This window comes from Montipora capricornis, chromosome 8 (genome assembly GCF_036669925.1).
Source record: "Montipora capricornis isolate CH-2021 chromosome 8, ASM3666992v2, whole genome shotgun sequence".
Taxonomy (NCBI): domain Eukaryota; kingdom Metazoa; phylum Cnidaria; class Anthozoa; order Scleractinia; family Acroporidae; genus Montipora; species Montipora capricornis.
The window spans coordinates 9,022,052-9,036,141 of NC_090890.1; the positions used below are offsets into that span (position 1 = coordinate 9,022,052).

Below are 14,090 nucleotides of genomic sequence, written 5' to 3' on the forward strand. Positions count from 1 at the left end.
GCAGATAGCCAACAAATTAGCATCTGAAGACAGGTTTCTACTTTTTCCCTGCTACTGTATCTAGCATTCAATGTGCGTTACAATAAATTAAACAACAATTACAGGATACAATGTACTCAATCTAACAGACAATAACATCAATTTATTCAAACTCTGTCGGCATAATGAAAACTCACAGGTGTTTCATATATGCTAATGCTGTCCTCTCCTAGCCTGGCAAAATACTTGCCCTCTGCACTCCACCTGTGGATAAATATGAACAAGCTTTGACAAAGCGATGGACATGAAAATTTTAATTTGGTGGTAAAGAAAATAACAGAAGATACATTTCAACCAAGTCACAATGTTCCAGGACCACATGGTTTCCTTTTACCTATCCTGCAAACGCAGACGTATTTCCAGCAGTCATTTATCTCCCCAGCCAGTCTGCATTTGTAGGCTACCTTTTACCTCCCCACAAAGGTTACTCTTTGAGACCTAAACATTCCAAATTAGAGTTTGAACTATCAAAATCATCCTATCTTGTTCATGTAACTTACTTAAACACTGGCCACTGAGACTGGTCTCCACATAAAAATCCTCTCTTTTTGGTCCCAGATCGTATATCCCAAATAACAATAGCCTAAAAAAACAAGAAGGTAATGGACAAGTCTTTTGGTCATGAAAGGATACCCTTGCATTTAGAAAGGTGGACAAAATTTGTTTCTGAAACAACTGACCACAAACCAAGAAGACAAGGCACGTTCAAATGATATTGGTAAGTTCCACAGAGAAGATGAAGAAATCTTAGATGATGAAGTTGAGTTTCCACTTCAGGAAAGGGTAGAAATTTCTGAGCACTCTATTCTAGGACAATAATTTAAGCTTATCATTTAGCCTCACCTTTTGATATGTTGAAATATTTTTCACTAGGTTTCTGTCTTATTTTAAAACCCGTGTTAGACGACCATGTGAGATCATTACTGGGTTGCCAAACCCAGTCGGAATCTCGGTTTCATTTCGTGGGTTTTTTTTGTTATTTTTTGTGTCGGTAAAAGTCTTGCCTGTCACTCCCCTGCTAAGTGGTGGCTTTGTGCATAGAGCCTTCTGCACATAGAGAGGGTAGTGGGAAATGCGTAGATTTCTCTGGTGGACACAGTAGAACGATTAACTTAACTGGCAATGGCGTCGAAAGTCATGTAACGCGAATGCTATTCTCAATCGACCGTCCTGGAGAGTTCACATTTGTTAGCGTTAATAGTATTTTCGGTCCGATGCGTCTGTTTTATGAGGGGTATATTGTTTTGGTCTCCCATCCAAACACTAACCCCGCCGAACAGGGCTTAACTTCAGTGAACTTCGGCATTACAAAGCTGTCAGATGCTCAGCGTGCACGCTTAAACTTGTGGTCAAAAGAAGTTTATCAACATGTCAGCCCAGAAGCCAATGTTTCTCACTTCCCATTTATTTTCTTCAATCTTTCTGGGTTCAGTACTTTGCTAGTAACCACATGTCTTCTCAGACTATTTACCCAAGACTTCTACCATGGAACTACAATGATAGACAATACCAAAACAATATCGTGCACTGTTAGAGCTACATATTACGCAAGGACAGATCTGTTTCGTCGTACGAACGTGTGAGGACCTGTGATCCAAAGGGCATCTTCTGGTATGACTTCTTAATTAATGACCTTGAAAAAAATTGTTCGGAACGGTGCACGTACCACAGGCAACCCAGTGTACCCTCACGGAGGGTCTAGTTTTTTTACAAGTGCAATGGTTAAGCTTACTGTTGACATCAAGACTTTTCATATAGCTTGTACAGAGATCATAATTTGCTTTGTACTAATGATTCTTCATATGAAATTAACACATTTAAATTTCAAGTGTTTCTTTCTATTGGTCTATGATAAGTATATCTGTGTGCCTTAGTACTTTTGGGAGAAGTCGTGGCTTAGTTGGCTATTGCCCGGCTTTCAGAGCCAGAAGTCCCTGGTTCGATCCTCGGTGACTTAAACATCTGTTTCAACTTTCCTCTGATCCGTGTAGCTATAGCTTTAAATACCCGTAAAACAGAGCGCTGACAGAGGCAGGGGGGTAAAGGGCGCATCGTCGGCTTCCACTGATACCAGCCTGTAGCTGAAGGAACTACTGATGTTAAATAAAGTTACTTTACCTTTACCTGTTTCAAAACTTTGACAACAGAGTTGGTTGAACTTTTCATTGCTCTTGCCTTCACATCAACCAAATTCGCCAATATCAAAAAAACCATAATACTCTTTGTTTGTCTTTCCAAAATTTTGCATAAATATTGTTTCCAGTTTCTCTTGGGACTAGTACAAGTCCCGAAAGAAAATAAAAACAATGTTTATGCAAAATTTTGGAGGGACAAACAAAGAGTATTATGGTATTTTTGATATTGACTGATTAAATTTGGTTTCTGCGTTGGTCGCTGAGGTCAGAGAAACCTTTGCTTTTTTCTATCCTTTGAGAATTCTCATCGCTTACATCACTCGCTGCTTTCATTTTCATAAGAATTCAGAAAGTTGAAGTTGAGAATAAAGTGAGGAACATCTTCAGCCATAACAGTGGAATGGCAGACGTAGCTTGCATGCATACAGTGTATGTTGTGCTATAATGAATGTGTGACGTGTGCAGATGAGCTTTATGGGGATATAATGAACCGGTCTTGACCAATCAGAATGCGTTTTATATGCTGGCTATTTCATAAAACCCGATAAAACACTGCTCCTCTTCTTCTTTTAAACATTACATTTACCACTGTAAGAAAGATTTGGGAGTGGATGTTTCAAGGATGTTTCAAGGTACACATAGGCCCCTATGCATTTCGGCACATGTAATTCAAAATTCCATCCTGCCACTTCTGCGTGGATGGTTTGATTTGGTGAACATGCAGGATTTTTTGGAAAGGTCTATTTATACATGTAATTTATTTACAATGATGTAAAGGATTGAATAATTAAATAATTACCTGTGGATCATCAGGATTATCCGCTAAGGGACTAAAAGTTACCAAATACCTGCAGCAAAATGCAAAGATGGTATTGAGCTTGCTGCATACAGTAAGTACAATGTACAGTCTTTGGCCCTATGTACAATGCAATTATCTGAAAGCGGCTTGTGATCTTTTGGGCCGGGTGCATAGAGCAACTTGTCAATGAATACACATTTTTAGTAAAACCTTTTTCAAGATCTGCGGCACCAATTTAATGCTTTCACCTTAATCCAGTTAATCCAGTTGCAATTTTGCCAAAGTTTATGTCCAGGATAGACCCAAATTAGATGCACACAAAATTTTGACATCCAATTTCAAGACTTTTAGGTCTTATTTTTACAGTTTTTATATTTTTTAGTGCGTTGAGTTAAAAAGACGCAATATCTTCTTCTTCTAGTTCTAAGTCAAATGTCGAAGGATTTAGGACTTATCCAGATATTTTGTCACATATTTAGGGAAAAATTAAGTATTAGTCGCAACTTCGAACTCTGTGGTGTTAGAGCATAATCTACATGACTTGTACAAGTGACACTGTTAGAAGGGAAAGGTTTAATTAGATAGGGTCATTTCCCTGCATCAACTTTAGAACCTGACAACACTTAGGTAAAAAAAGTGCCCTACTGCATGAACACTTAGAGAAAGTTGCAAGAGGGTAAAGGTGGTTTGTCTTCGAAAATTCAAATGACAGTGCATAGAATAGCATTTGGGGATGTAATGTATAATAGACCAATCAGATGATGCCAATTTTGCTACAACGGGAACACTGAATATGAGATCAAGTGGAGACCTTATAGTCTCCTAATAACAATAATAATAATAATAATAATAATAATAATAATAATAATAATGATAATAATAATTTAATAATTATAGCACACAAATATGTATAATTATGAATATAATCAAATCCGCACGTCTCCCCATAATTCCAATGCCACTTCCGGAGATTACTAAACAGCGAAACAGCGAAACAGCGAAGCAAAGCACCAAAACACCATGTATGACCCCATCATACATTGAATACTAACTGAAAAAGGTTGGATTTAAGATTAAATATCGTTTTCGGGCTAATTAGGCCTAAAACGGTACATTATTGCTTCTAATCTCAGTCTTAAAGAATCCTGAATCCTTATCTTAAACTCCATGAATTAGGAGCAACAACATTTTAGGCCTAATTACGCCTAAAAATATATTTAATCTCAAATCCAACCTTTGTCGGTTAGTATTCAATGTATGGTGGGGTCATACATGGTGTTTTGGTGCTGCATTTCGCTGTTTCGCTGTTTCATGGTTTAGAAATATCCGCCACTTCCTAGCTACCCACTCCCTCGATATGTCACTCTCCCTACAAGCACTTGTTTTTTCAAAAAAGAGGATGGACGTTCTCAGCAGCCTATGTGACCTCTCACGCGAAAACGTTCCTTAAGGTATCCACGCAAACAGCCAAATGCACGGCAAGTGGACAGGTTAAAAACAGGTAGGAAAGTCATTCTCACAGGTGGCGTGAACTATCAAAGGACCATGGATGAAATCGCACGACCGAACGACTGAAGAAAACTGCACAACTAAACGGCCGAGCAAGTTTTGGCGACAAACAAGGTTGAAAAGCATTGAACATTGCGAACGGCACACCATGAAGAGTTGCATGGGTTATTGAAATATAACAATCGAAGACATCGCAGACTTTCGTCCCAACATTACGTTGTTAAACCATTTTATAAAAAATATTTCCTGGCACTTTAAAAAATATATATTGTTTAGAAACCCAAGAATTATTGTCCGATCTTGCCAAAGACTTGTCAGAATTCACCTCACACTAGCGACAAGTGAAGACTTTTGGCGTCTGCCGAAAAAAAATCTGCTAGTGTGCGGAGGCCTTTACATGTCATTTGCAGTCGCAAAAAAAATAACTTCTAACATTGTACAGGAATAAAGATAAGAAATGCGTCGCTAACAGTAAACTGAAAGATAGTTCTTGTTTTAAGTCCTTCATTTCCTCGAGGGTGGCGAGTTTTTTTACAGGGATAGCCTGAGTCGTTTAAACGACTGACTTATATTTTACACGGGAAGTAGAGTCGTTGAAACGGCATCTCATGTCATTCTCATGGCTTATGCAGAGCTTTGCACAACTATCCGTGAAAAACGACAAGTTTTACCATAAGGAACCTTTTCGTGTGAGAGGTCACCTAAGGGCAAATAGGGAACAGTCTCAAGCTGGTTGTTTTTTTGTATCCACTAAAGGGATGAGAGAAACATACCTTTCACAAGGAGAAAAGTCTATAAGCTGAACACCAGGATGGCTAAACCTCATGAGCCTTTTGAATTCTTCTCCTCCCCAAAGAGCTATACCTTGATGATGAAGGGTAGATAAGTAAGTGCCTCTCGGAGACCATCGTACATATGTTTCAGTCCAGTTCTGTACACGACAGGAAAGAACGCATCAAACTTGTGAATGTATGATGGAAATCCAAGGGAAATCAATTTTGATTCAAGTTAGCGAGAATTCAAGTTACGGAGTGTCGACTGTAAATGGATTCAATTCAAATCACTGAGACCACAAAAAAGAAAAACAAGTCTGGAAGGGGTTATTCTGGGTTCCCTGCATGATACAGGAGTTGGTCATCAAGATTGCCCAGAGATTTTAAATGGAACAAGAATGTAACAAAATGGGCATTAATGAGGAACATGTTTTTCTTTTTTTGTAACTTTTATTATTATTATTATTATTATTATTATTATTATTATTATTATTATTATTATTATTATTATCATTATTATTATTACTATTATCATTATTATTATTACTATTATTATGTTATTCGATTCTCTCCAGTTGTCGGGTGTTCTACTGTAATGTTTATTGTGTCTCAGCAACTCCCCGTAGCTTAGAGACAACACTTTCCACAAGGCCTTGCGCACGGTATTGGTGGTCAAGGCCGTTCCAAAATACATAACGCTAAATAAAGCGCTGGATTTTAAGATTACAACGTTACTGTAATAATCTAAAAACAGAAATGGAAAGTAAATTTCATGTGCATTTAGCTGGTAAAAAGAAAGCTTCAAAATATCTTTCTGTTTTCAATTAACAACAAAATAAAAAACCCGCACTTGAAATCAGCAAGAACAACAGCAGTGGACGCGATTGAGATGTTTGTGTAAATATTTTCTTTCTCTCAAGAAATTGCCCAAAACATTAAAAATTCAGGTGCACATTAGTTGGACAATACCCTGGGAAACATTCATCCACAGACAATGAGTACTTTTAGAGTAATAGTGGTAGAACTAGCGTTACACTACTAGTTTTTGCACTAAATTTTTAACCATCACACCAAAATTACATTTTTCGTTTTGCTTAGCGTTCAAATGGTTTGATTCGTTTCGTTTGAATCGTTTCAATGGTTTGTAAAACACTTGGTTTCCTTCGTACAAACTTTGAAAAGCTCGAAACCTTTGAAACCTTCAAAACGCTTTAAACCTTTTCTTTCCATCCTTTCAAACGATAGATGCCGCCAACCAAACGAACGATAGAAAGTTTGAAATGATACAAACCATAGAAACGATGTTAAAAGTGCGATGTTTCGGGTAAAAATGTAACGCGCCGGATGAAAATTTTTCCGATTCCACCAACTTTGTCTTGGCTGTGTGCTAACAAAGCAAAATCAACTCAAGGCAAGTATCAAAATAAACAGCAGACATAATAGACAAGCGTTTGTTTTCCGTATTACCGGTATTCTAGATTAATACTTTGTAGCAAAGAAATTAACAGCTAAAAGTCGGGTATTGTCGATAACGAGCGTTTGACAACCAATAGCGTGCGCAAGGCCACAACAGGTGAGCAGTTCCAAGGATGGCCAATAATTGTACACTTCCAAGGAAGTCAGGTACATCTAGCTTGCCAAACCAGGTCTTTGCACCTTTTGACATGCTTCCAAGAGCACCAGTCACGATAGGTATTACTTTGACTTTCGAGGCTCCATGAATCCTCTGATTTCAAATGCTAGTTCCTGGTACTTTTCAACCTTCTCCTCTTCAGTTTTGGTATACATGTTCTGGTCCGCTGGCACAGCTATGTCAATAAGTGTCCATTTCTGTGTGTCTTTATGCAGTAGAGTAATATCTGGCCAATTATGTTTCAGCACTTTGTCTGTGTAGATAGTCTTGTCTCAGGTAATCCTCACTTCTCCATTTTCTGCGGTTGGCAAGGGTTGATGGTCATACCACTTGTCAGTACACTCTATCCCATACTTTCTGCACATCTCCCAGTGTACACGCAGGGCCATCTTGTCGTGGCGCTTCCTATGCTCTCTCGGGGCAAGCTTCTTGCATTCACTGACAATGTATCGTACTGTTTCAGTGGCATCTCCACACAATCAACACAGTGGTGTCTCTGAGGTCTTATCTATGCTGTACTTGATCAAGTTTGTTTTTAAAGCTTGTTCCTGAGAAGCACGAGTGAAACCTTCTGTCTCCTTTTTTAAGAATCTATTCCTGAGCCATCTCCAAGACTCCTCTCCAGCTTCATTATTATTATTATTATTATTATTATTATGATTATTATTATTATTATTCAATTCCACACCACAAATAATCAGAGCTTGATCTCACCATTCTTTCTTTACAAAGTATTGATTCTTGGATAGTGTTCCACATTATTGCAACTTTGTCTCCTCCACCATGAATCACAGAGTACTGGTCATTACAATCTTGATCTAAAAGCCATGACCTCAAGTTTTCCTAAAAAGATGAATAGCATACATGAACTTCCCTTAATTGAGGGCCATACAAAAGGAAGGGTTACACAGGGTCCCTGAAGCTCCCTCTGAGGCAAATACTCTGCAAATAATATCACTGCCTTTGGTAAACCTGTTTAGTATTTTTCAAATAAAATGTGGATAAATGCACTTTAACTTATTGATGAACAAGGAGCAAGCATTGTTAACACTGGTGTTAGTGCTTTATCCCAAGGTTACCACAGCAATAGCGGTTAGTGCTGCATTGTGCATGTCCCTTAGAAGTCAGTGGCTTTGGCCGCTAAGGTTCTTTCCTTAGAAACAGTCAGCAGTCAGCTTCTTACTGTGTAGTTAAGCAGAGCGTTTTACAATGAAACCGGTTGTTCATTTGCGTGCCACTTTGCAATTGCTGGTTTTCACTGTCACACCATCTTCAAAACCATTTAACAAGTAAACTCAAGAATCAAAGGGATAAAAGATGATGAATATTCAAACAGTCTCCCAAAGGTTTAGGTCTGTGCGATGTTCAGTCCATGAGATATTCGAAGAAATGTTTTACTCATATTTATAAGGCTTTGTATGGAGACATCATGTTTGTGTCCCTGTGAGGGGCACAAGTATGGCAGCTGGAAGTTAACAAAAATGTATGTCATCGGGTTGTCTTCTGAGGGCTCACAAACATCTATATTCATGAGTACTTATTCTCATACAAGGACTGTTCAGATTGCAAAATCTCCGCAGATAAGTCACTCTTGTAACCTACATGACAGCATTTTTGGCCTTGGCCGCAATTGCAATATCGTGGCACGCTTCGGAATTTAACCTTGCTTTATCACAAGACTAAAAACCCGATCAAACTGAGAAATTGTAAAAAGATAAGTATCCAGCAGTTCTAACAACAAACTAAACTAAAATTTCAAAAGGATTGATAATTCCTCATTTATTAATTTTGATGACGTTACGTGAAAACGAAGAATTTTGTGATGCTACGTTGGTGTTTTGAATGGCAGTTTGCTCCGAGGAAGTTGCAAGTTCAAATTTCAACTTGCTGCCCGGTGTTTACCTTCACCGCTCACTCATTCAAAAAAACCCTTGAACTCTATTTTTCACAATATAAATTTACAGCATAATAACTCTACATTTGGTAGGATTCACAAGGCTGTGAAAAAAGAAATTATTTTTTAAAAAATCCACAATGTATCGCCAGTGTGATTGTTTGCAAACCTTGAATTATCACAAGTTCTGTGAAGTCAATTGAAAACTGTTCGTGTTGTCTCAAATACGCCTTCATCAACCCGCAAAACTCACAAGAATTTAATTCAGCAGTGTAAGGGGGTTGAAATATCAATTCAACACCACATTTCTTGGCATGAAGCACAACTGGTTTTCCGCGAAAACTCAGTTTGCCAATACTAGATTCCCCACATGAACATTCTTCAAAGAAATTTAATCATTTCGAATCAATTTGAAGGGCCTTCTAAAATATTAAAGTTATCAATACCAAAACGACTATGGAGAAGGTTCACAATGTAATTACAGTTTGAGGCATCCCATTGGACTTCAACTGTGTGCAAGTTGCAAAATTTTAACCTTTGACTTGCTCAGAGCAAAGTGCCAATAAGAAACAGTCACAACATTGCGTGAAAACATCGCAAAGTGGTATGCAAACGAACAACCGGGTTTCACTGTAACAGGTGGCTTTCAGTTCTTTGTCTGGGTTTTCACCCACCCCTCCCTTTTGGCTTTTCACAGCGACTACCCTCTACTTGCAATGAATATTGGTAATGGCAATTTAAAAGCATCAGAATAATTTGTCCTCTCCCAGTTGTCAACAAATGAATTCAGAAGCAGAACTGGCAAAAGGAGAACTTCATCATTTGCAGCACCACATTTTTGTCTCTTCAAATGAAGACCGCATGCACACTTAAGAAAAATAATAGCTATGGCAGTAATAGAACTTGCCTGTTCAACATATGGCTGTTTGGTAGGTGCTTCCCAATCCTTTGTTAGACTTGCTAATCTATAAGGAAAAAGTTGGATAATTCTTTTCATTCTTGCCATGAGACTTTAATTTCATGATTCTTAGCTTGTGATTATTATTTTTATTATGGTTATTGCAAATTTAATTTTCTGGTTATTAAATTTCTTTTTTAATTTGCAACCTTCCGCAGGACTTAGCAAAGGTGATACATGTAGCATGGTTACAATACACTAACACGATACCCTTCAAGTGAAGTTACAATAAGCAACAAAAGTAGTCGAGACACTGAACTGGAAAGACCACAGTTAGACAAAAATCACTTTAACATCACATTTTCCACTCGTACTTTCCCCTCTCCCCTACCTCCCTCCTTCAATGTTGGTCACAGAAAAAGGAAGTGTTGGCGATTTGAAAACAACCTTGTTAGGGGGAGAGGGGGTTAGAGGAAAAGATTTAGGGGGTGGAGGTTGTCCAAGATTCCTTAACAGGAAAAAGTGTCTTAACACTTGTGGCGCTTATTGTATGATCCTGGCAGTTATGAACGCATGTGTTTCAAATTGTTGGAAAGTGAAAGAAAAAGGCAAAATCGATACTTCTAGTTATAACAGCAGTGGTTTGAAAACTCTGAAAATGTAAGATTTGTATGTAAATTGTAATAAAGCATGGGTTCCCACTCTACCATTAAAGCAAAATTCCCTGACTTTTCCCCGATATAATCTTTTAGGATTTCCTAGTAATCTGAGGACAAGAAAGACCAATATTATTTATACAAAGCACATAGATAGCAAAGAAAATCTGAGTGGTTTTATATCCAGATGCGAAATAAAATTTCCCTGACTTTTGAACTGTTTTTTTTAATTCCCCGACCCTTTTCAAAATTCCCTGACAATTCCCTGACTTTGAAACATTTTCAGATTTCCCTGACTTTTCAAGGCGAGTGGAAACCCTGGGTATAAACCTGAAATTTTGCCCTACAGCATATTCGTCTGTGCTGAAGCCCACTTCTTCTACAATAATACAATACATACTTAATTGGCCGCTCCCCATTGGGGCTTTTCAGGGCCAATGAAACACGAATGCAACGACAGAACACAACTACAACTGTTAATAATCCCAACTGGCTGGAGGCAAACCAGATGACTATTTACAAGTGCAGCCGAGAAGTTGAACTAGGGACAACCAGGAACAAATTCAACGAGTGGTCAGAATGAGTCTCGAACCTGGGATCTCCTGATCTCAAGGCAAGAGTTCTAACCACTGGGCCAGTTGTGGCCCAGTGGTTAAGTGAGCTACAGCCAATTTCTATTAATTTTTTTTAAAGTGCAAGTGTGCTGTCACTGTGTCATCAACCAAAATGTTGGTCTAAGGAGGGTAATGTATTGTTAAATGACCCCAATGACTTCTCGGGGATTATCCATCAACATTCACTTCATCTTTACCAAATAATATTGTTGAACATAACTGACCTGTCAAAATCCTCAAAGTGATTGACAGCAAATATATGGTGCTTGTCTAACTTGTAGCCATTGGCAGTTTTGACTGCTTGTGCCGCATCTTTTGCATTGGAAAATTCCAGGAAGATATAGCTAAAAAGTTGTAAAAAATTTTCTCTCTTTAAATAATCTGGGGAAAAATGTCTAATCTTTTGCTTAAAGTTTATTTCACAAGTGTAACTTTTATTTAAAAAAATTGTCAGTGTTTTACTAGCTGAACCATTAAAAGATTGACCGATGCAGTTGTAAAGGCCACACTTGTGAAACCATCTTCTCGAGCGAGGATTTAAAAGGTTATGGTATGCAACAAGTGTAGAGTTTCTAGGGCTTTTCCACAGGTTCTAAAACAAGCACTGCAGTGTTCATACATGTATCAAGGCTTGAAACGTAGAAGATAAAGTAACATTTTAGGGAATGCACTACTTTACTGACTCACCCTTTAGTATGTAAATTCTCATCCTGTGGATAGTGCTCAGTGATAATCTTCCCAAACTTGGAAAAAACCTTGCGGATAACATTTTTTAGCTTTTCCAGTCGGTCTGGTGGGATGACAGGCACATTATCAACCACAATTATACAGTCTGTTCCCCCGACTTCCACTGGCTTTTCTTGCAAGATATCTCCCAAAAGCTCTAAAAAAGATTCATCTGGATTAATCTACAGTAAAACAAGACTGAGAATATCCTGATGAGTCGGAAAACACCACATTGTACTTAAAATAACTAGCCTCTTTGTGCTTCTCTGGCTGTCTGCCGTTAAAAAAAAATTGAACAGTTTTTGTATGAGCCATTTAGCAGCCAAACTATCCTGTCTTAGGAAGAACAACAATCTGTGATTAAATGTGCAAACCCTGAAAAGATTTTTTTGAAGACATTGTTCACCTCAGATTCTTCACAAACAGGAAAACTGAAACGATATAGCCCCAGCCATAAATAACTGATGAAGGAAGTTATTTGTTGTATAATTTTGCTGAGTGTAAGCTTGTTCCACTTCAAAGAGACTTTAAGTTTTACCTACTATAACAAAAAAAATGGAAACTCTGGAATTTAATTATACTAGAAATCCTAACTGCGTTCCAACAAAGGAGGATGCATTGTAATCAGTGTTGTTTTTCAAATGTCTTGAACATGTTTCATGGATATAGATTGTGATGCCATGCAATTTTCAGTGTTTGGATGCCATCTTGGACTGGCTAGCCAATGGGCACACACCACCTCTACCTGATGAGATTGTGAATCTGTCATGCCTAGACATCGGGTTTGTATCACAATGCCCGAATACCCAAATCAAGGCAGAAAAAAATCGCCCATATTTCCATGTGCTTTGGAGTTCCGCATGTTAGTTGTTTGAGCATTTTCTTCCCCGTTTTCCCAAAGGTAAGTGAAGTTGTGTTGATTTATTCCAAGTATCACTTGCAAATATGACCATTGTTATCAGAGCATCAGAAAGCCTTATAGTGGTGTGGTTTGTACAAAACAGACTCTGCGATTCACCCCCGTGTGGCAAACGAGTTGTGATTTGTCAACTCAGCTGCTTTTCACAGAGATTCAAGTTCTCTCTGTGTACTGCCTGAAAGCACCCCACAAGTCCACTTTCCCTGAATATTTCTGGGCAATCAGTACAATAAATAAAGTTATTTTACTAGACATCAAATGCACTATACTAATCCATGATTTCTACTAGTATTTGTAATAGTATAATAATTACACCACTTTCAAGTCTGCTATGTATGTATCACAAAACGTGTTGAAAACTTTAAATATTTTAACCAAATTTCCAAAAAAATTGCTCGACACTGATAACATAATGACAAATAATAATATTCCTTTAAAGAACACATCCTTTTTATAGTATTGTGAATGAAAAAGCAATGCGGAGAAAATTACCCACTTAAAGCTTTCAGAGTTATAGTAATTTAAAAAAAGCCAAGACTACAAGTACCGGAGAATTCGAAAATGTTCACATGTAAAACTACCGGTGTAAATGTTCACATATGTACGTGTACTTAAACGAAGAACTTGAGAAAATGTAAATAAAATTAAGTTATGATCGATATCGTCTCGAATTACACCTCAAGGGATCATGCAAACGCATCCTAATATCTCAATCCACCTAGCAAAAAAGCTGAATTACCCCTGAATTTTCAGAGTAAAATGAGAAGTTCAAATGTTGTAATTAATTAAAGGCTACGTTAACCAATTTTGTGATCCACGCGGTAGCTAAGCATAGAGGATAGCGAGACAAAAAAAACATTTGTTAAGCAAAGAATTGTTTGTTACGCCCTTACTTTAAAAATGAATCAAACGCCGAGAAAACGGACAAAAATGCTCCAAGATTACCGTACCGATTTGCTAAATACAACTAGAGTGTTCACCAATTGTATTCAAGATTTTACCTTCGTCCGTAATATCGTCTACAAAGCCCTCTGGATCATCAAACTCCGACTCGTCGCCTCCGACATCGTTTCTTCCATTGGCCATTTCTTCCTCTTCGTCATCTTCTTCTTCTGAATCGCTATTAGCCGCCTTTTCATCCAATTCCTTTTCGTCCGCCATGTTCCCGATCATGGCCGCGAGCGCTCCGAAAAATAGCACGTGCGCAGTGACGTAAATAGATGAGAGACTGGAACGAGTGAACAGAAGCGCGAAAATCGAACAGATGTAATCAGGGGCCCGTTTCTCGAAGGTCCCCAAATTTTACGGGCCATTTTCGGGAGCCACAATTCCCTCTGGATCTCAAGAACGGAGAGGATTTAGGTAGCCAAACTTCACAGTAATTTTTCTTTTTGTTCCCTTGAAAAAAATGTCAAAACATCGGCTCTCTAGAACAAGCGGTTGACAGTTTCACAAATGCCTTTTCGGGCCCGAAACGTTTTTGGGACTTTCGAGA

At 38.1% G+C, this 14,090-nt stretch overlaps 1 protein-coding gene across 1 annotated transcript in view; it reads right to left on the bottom strand.

Annotated features, from left to right (window-relative positions):
- LOC138014457 (eukaryotic translation initiation factor 3 subunit B-like) overlaps positions 1-13,777 on the bottom strand; it is a 28,233-nt gene extending 14,456 nt beyond the window's left edge. The window contains exons 1-9 of the mRNA XM_068861528.1: positions 13,597-13,777; positions 11,638-11,833; positions 11,175-11,294; positions 9,690-9,747; positions 7,603-7,731; positions 5,256-5,413; positions 2,974-3,022; positions 540-622; positions 177-243 (exon numbers count right to left, since the gene is read on the bottom strand). Coding sequence (XP_068717629.1) covers positions 177-243; positions 540-622; positions 2,974-3,022; positions 5,256-5,413; positions 7,603-7,731; positions 9,690-9,747; positions 11,175-11,294; positions 11,638-11,833; positions 13,597-13,768 — 1,032 coding nt within the window. The 5' untranslated portion in view covers positions 13,769-13,777. The remainder of the gene's footprint in view (positions 1-176; positions 244-539; positions 623-2,973; positions 3,023-5,255; positions 5,414-7,602; positions 7,732-9,689; positions 9,748-11,174; positions 11,295-11,637; positions 11,834-13,596) is intronic.
- Positions 13,778-14,090: the final 313 nt, after the last annotated feature.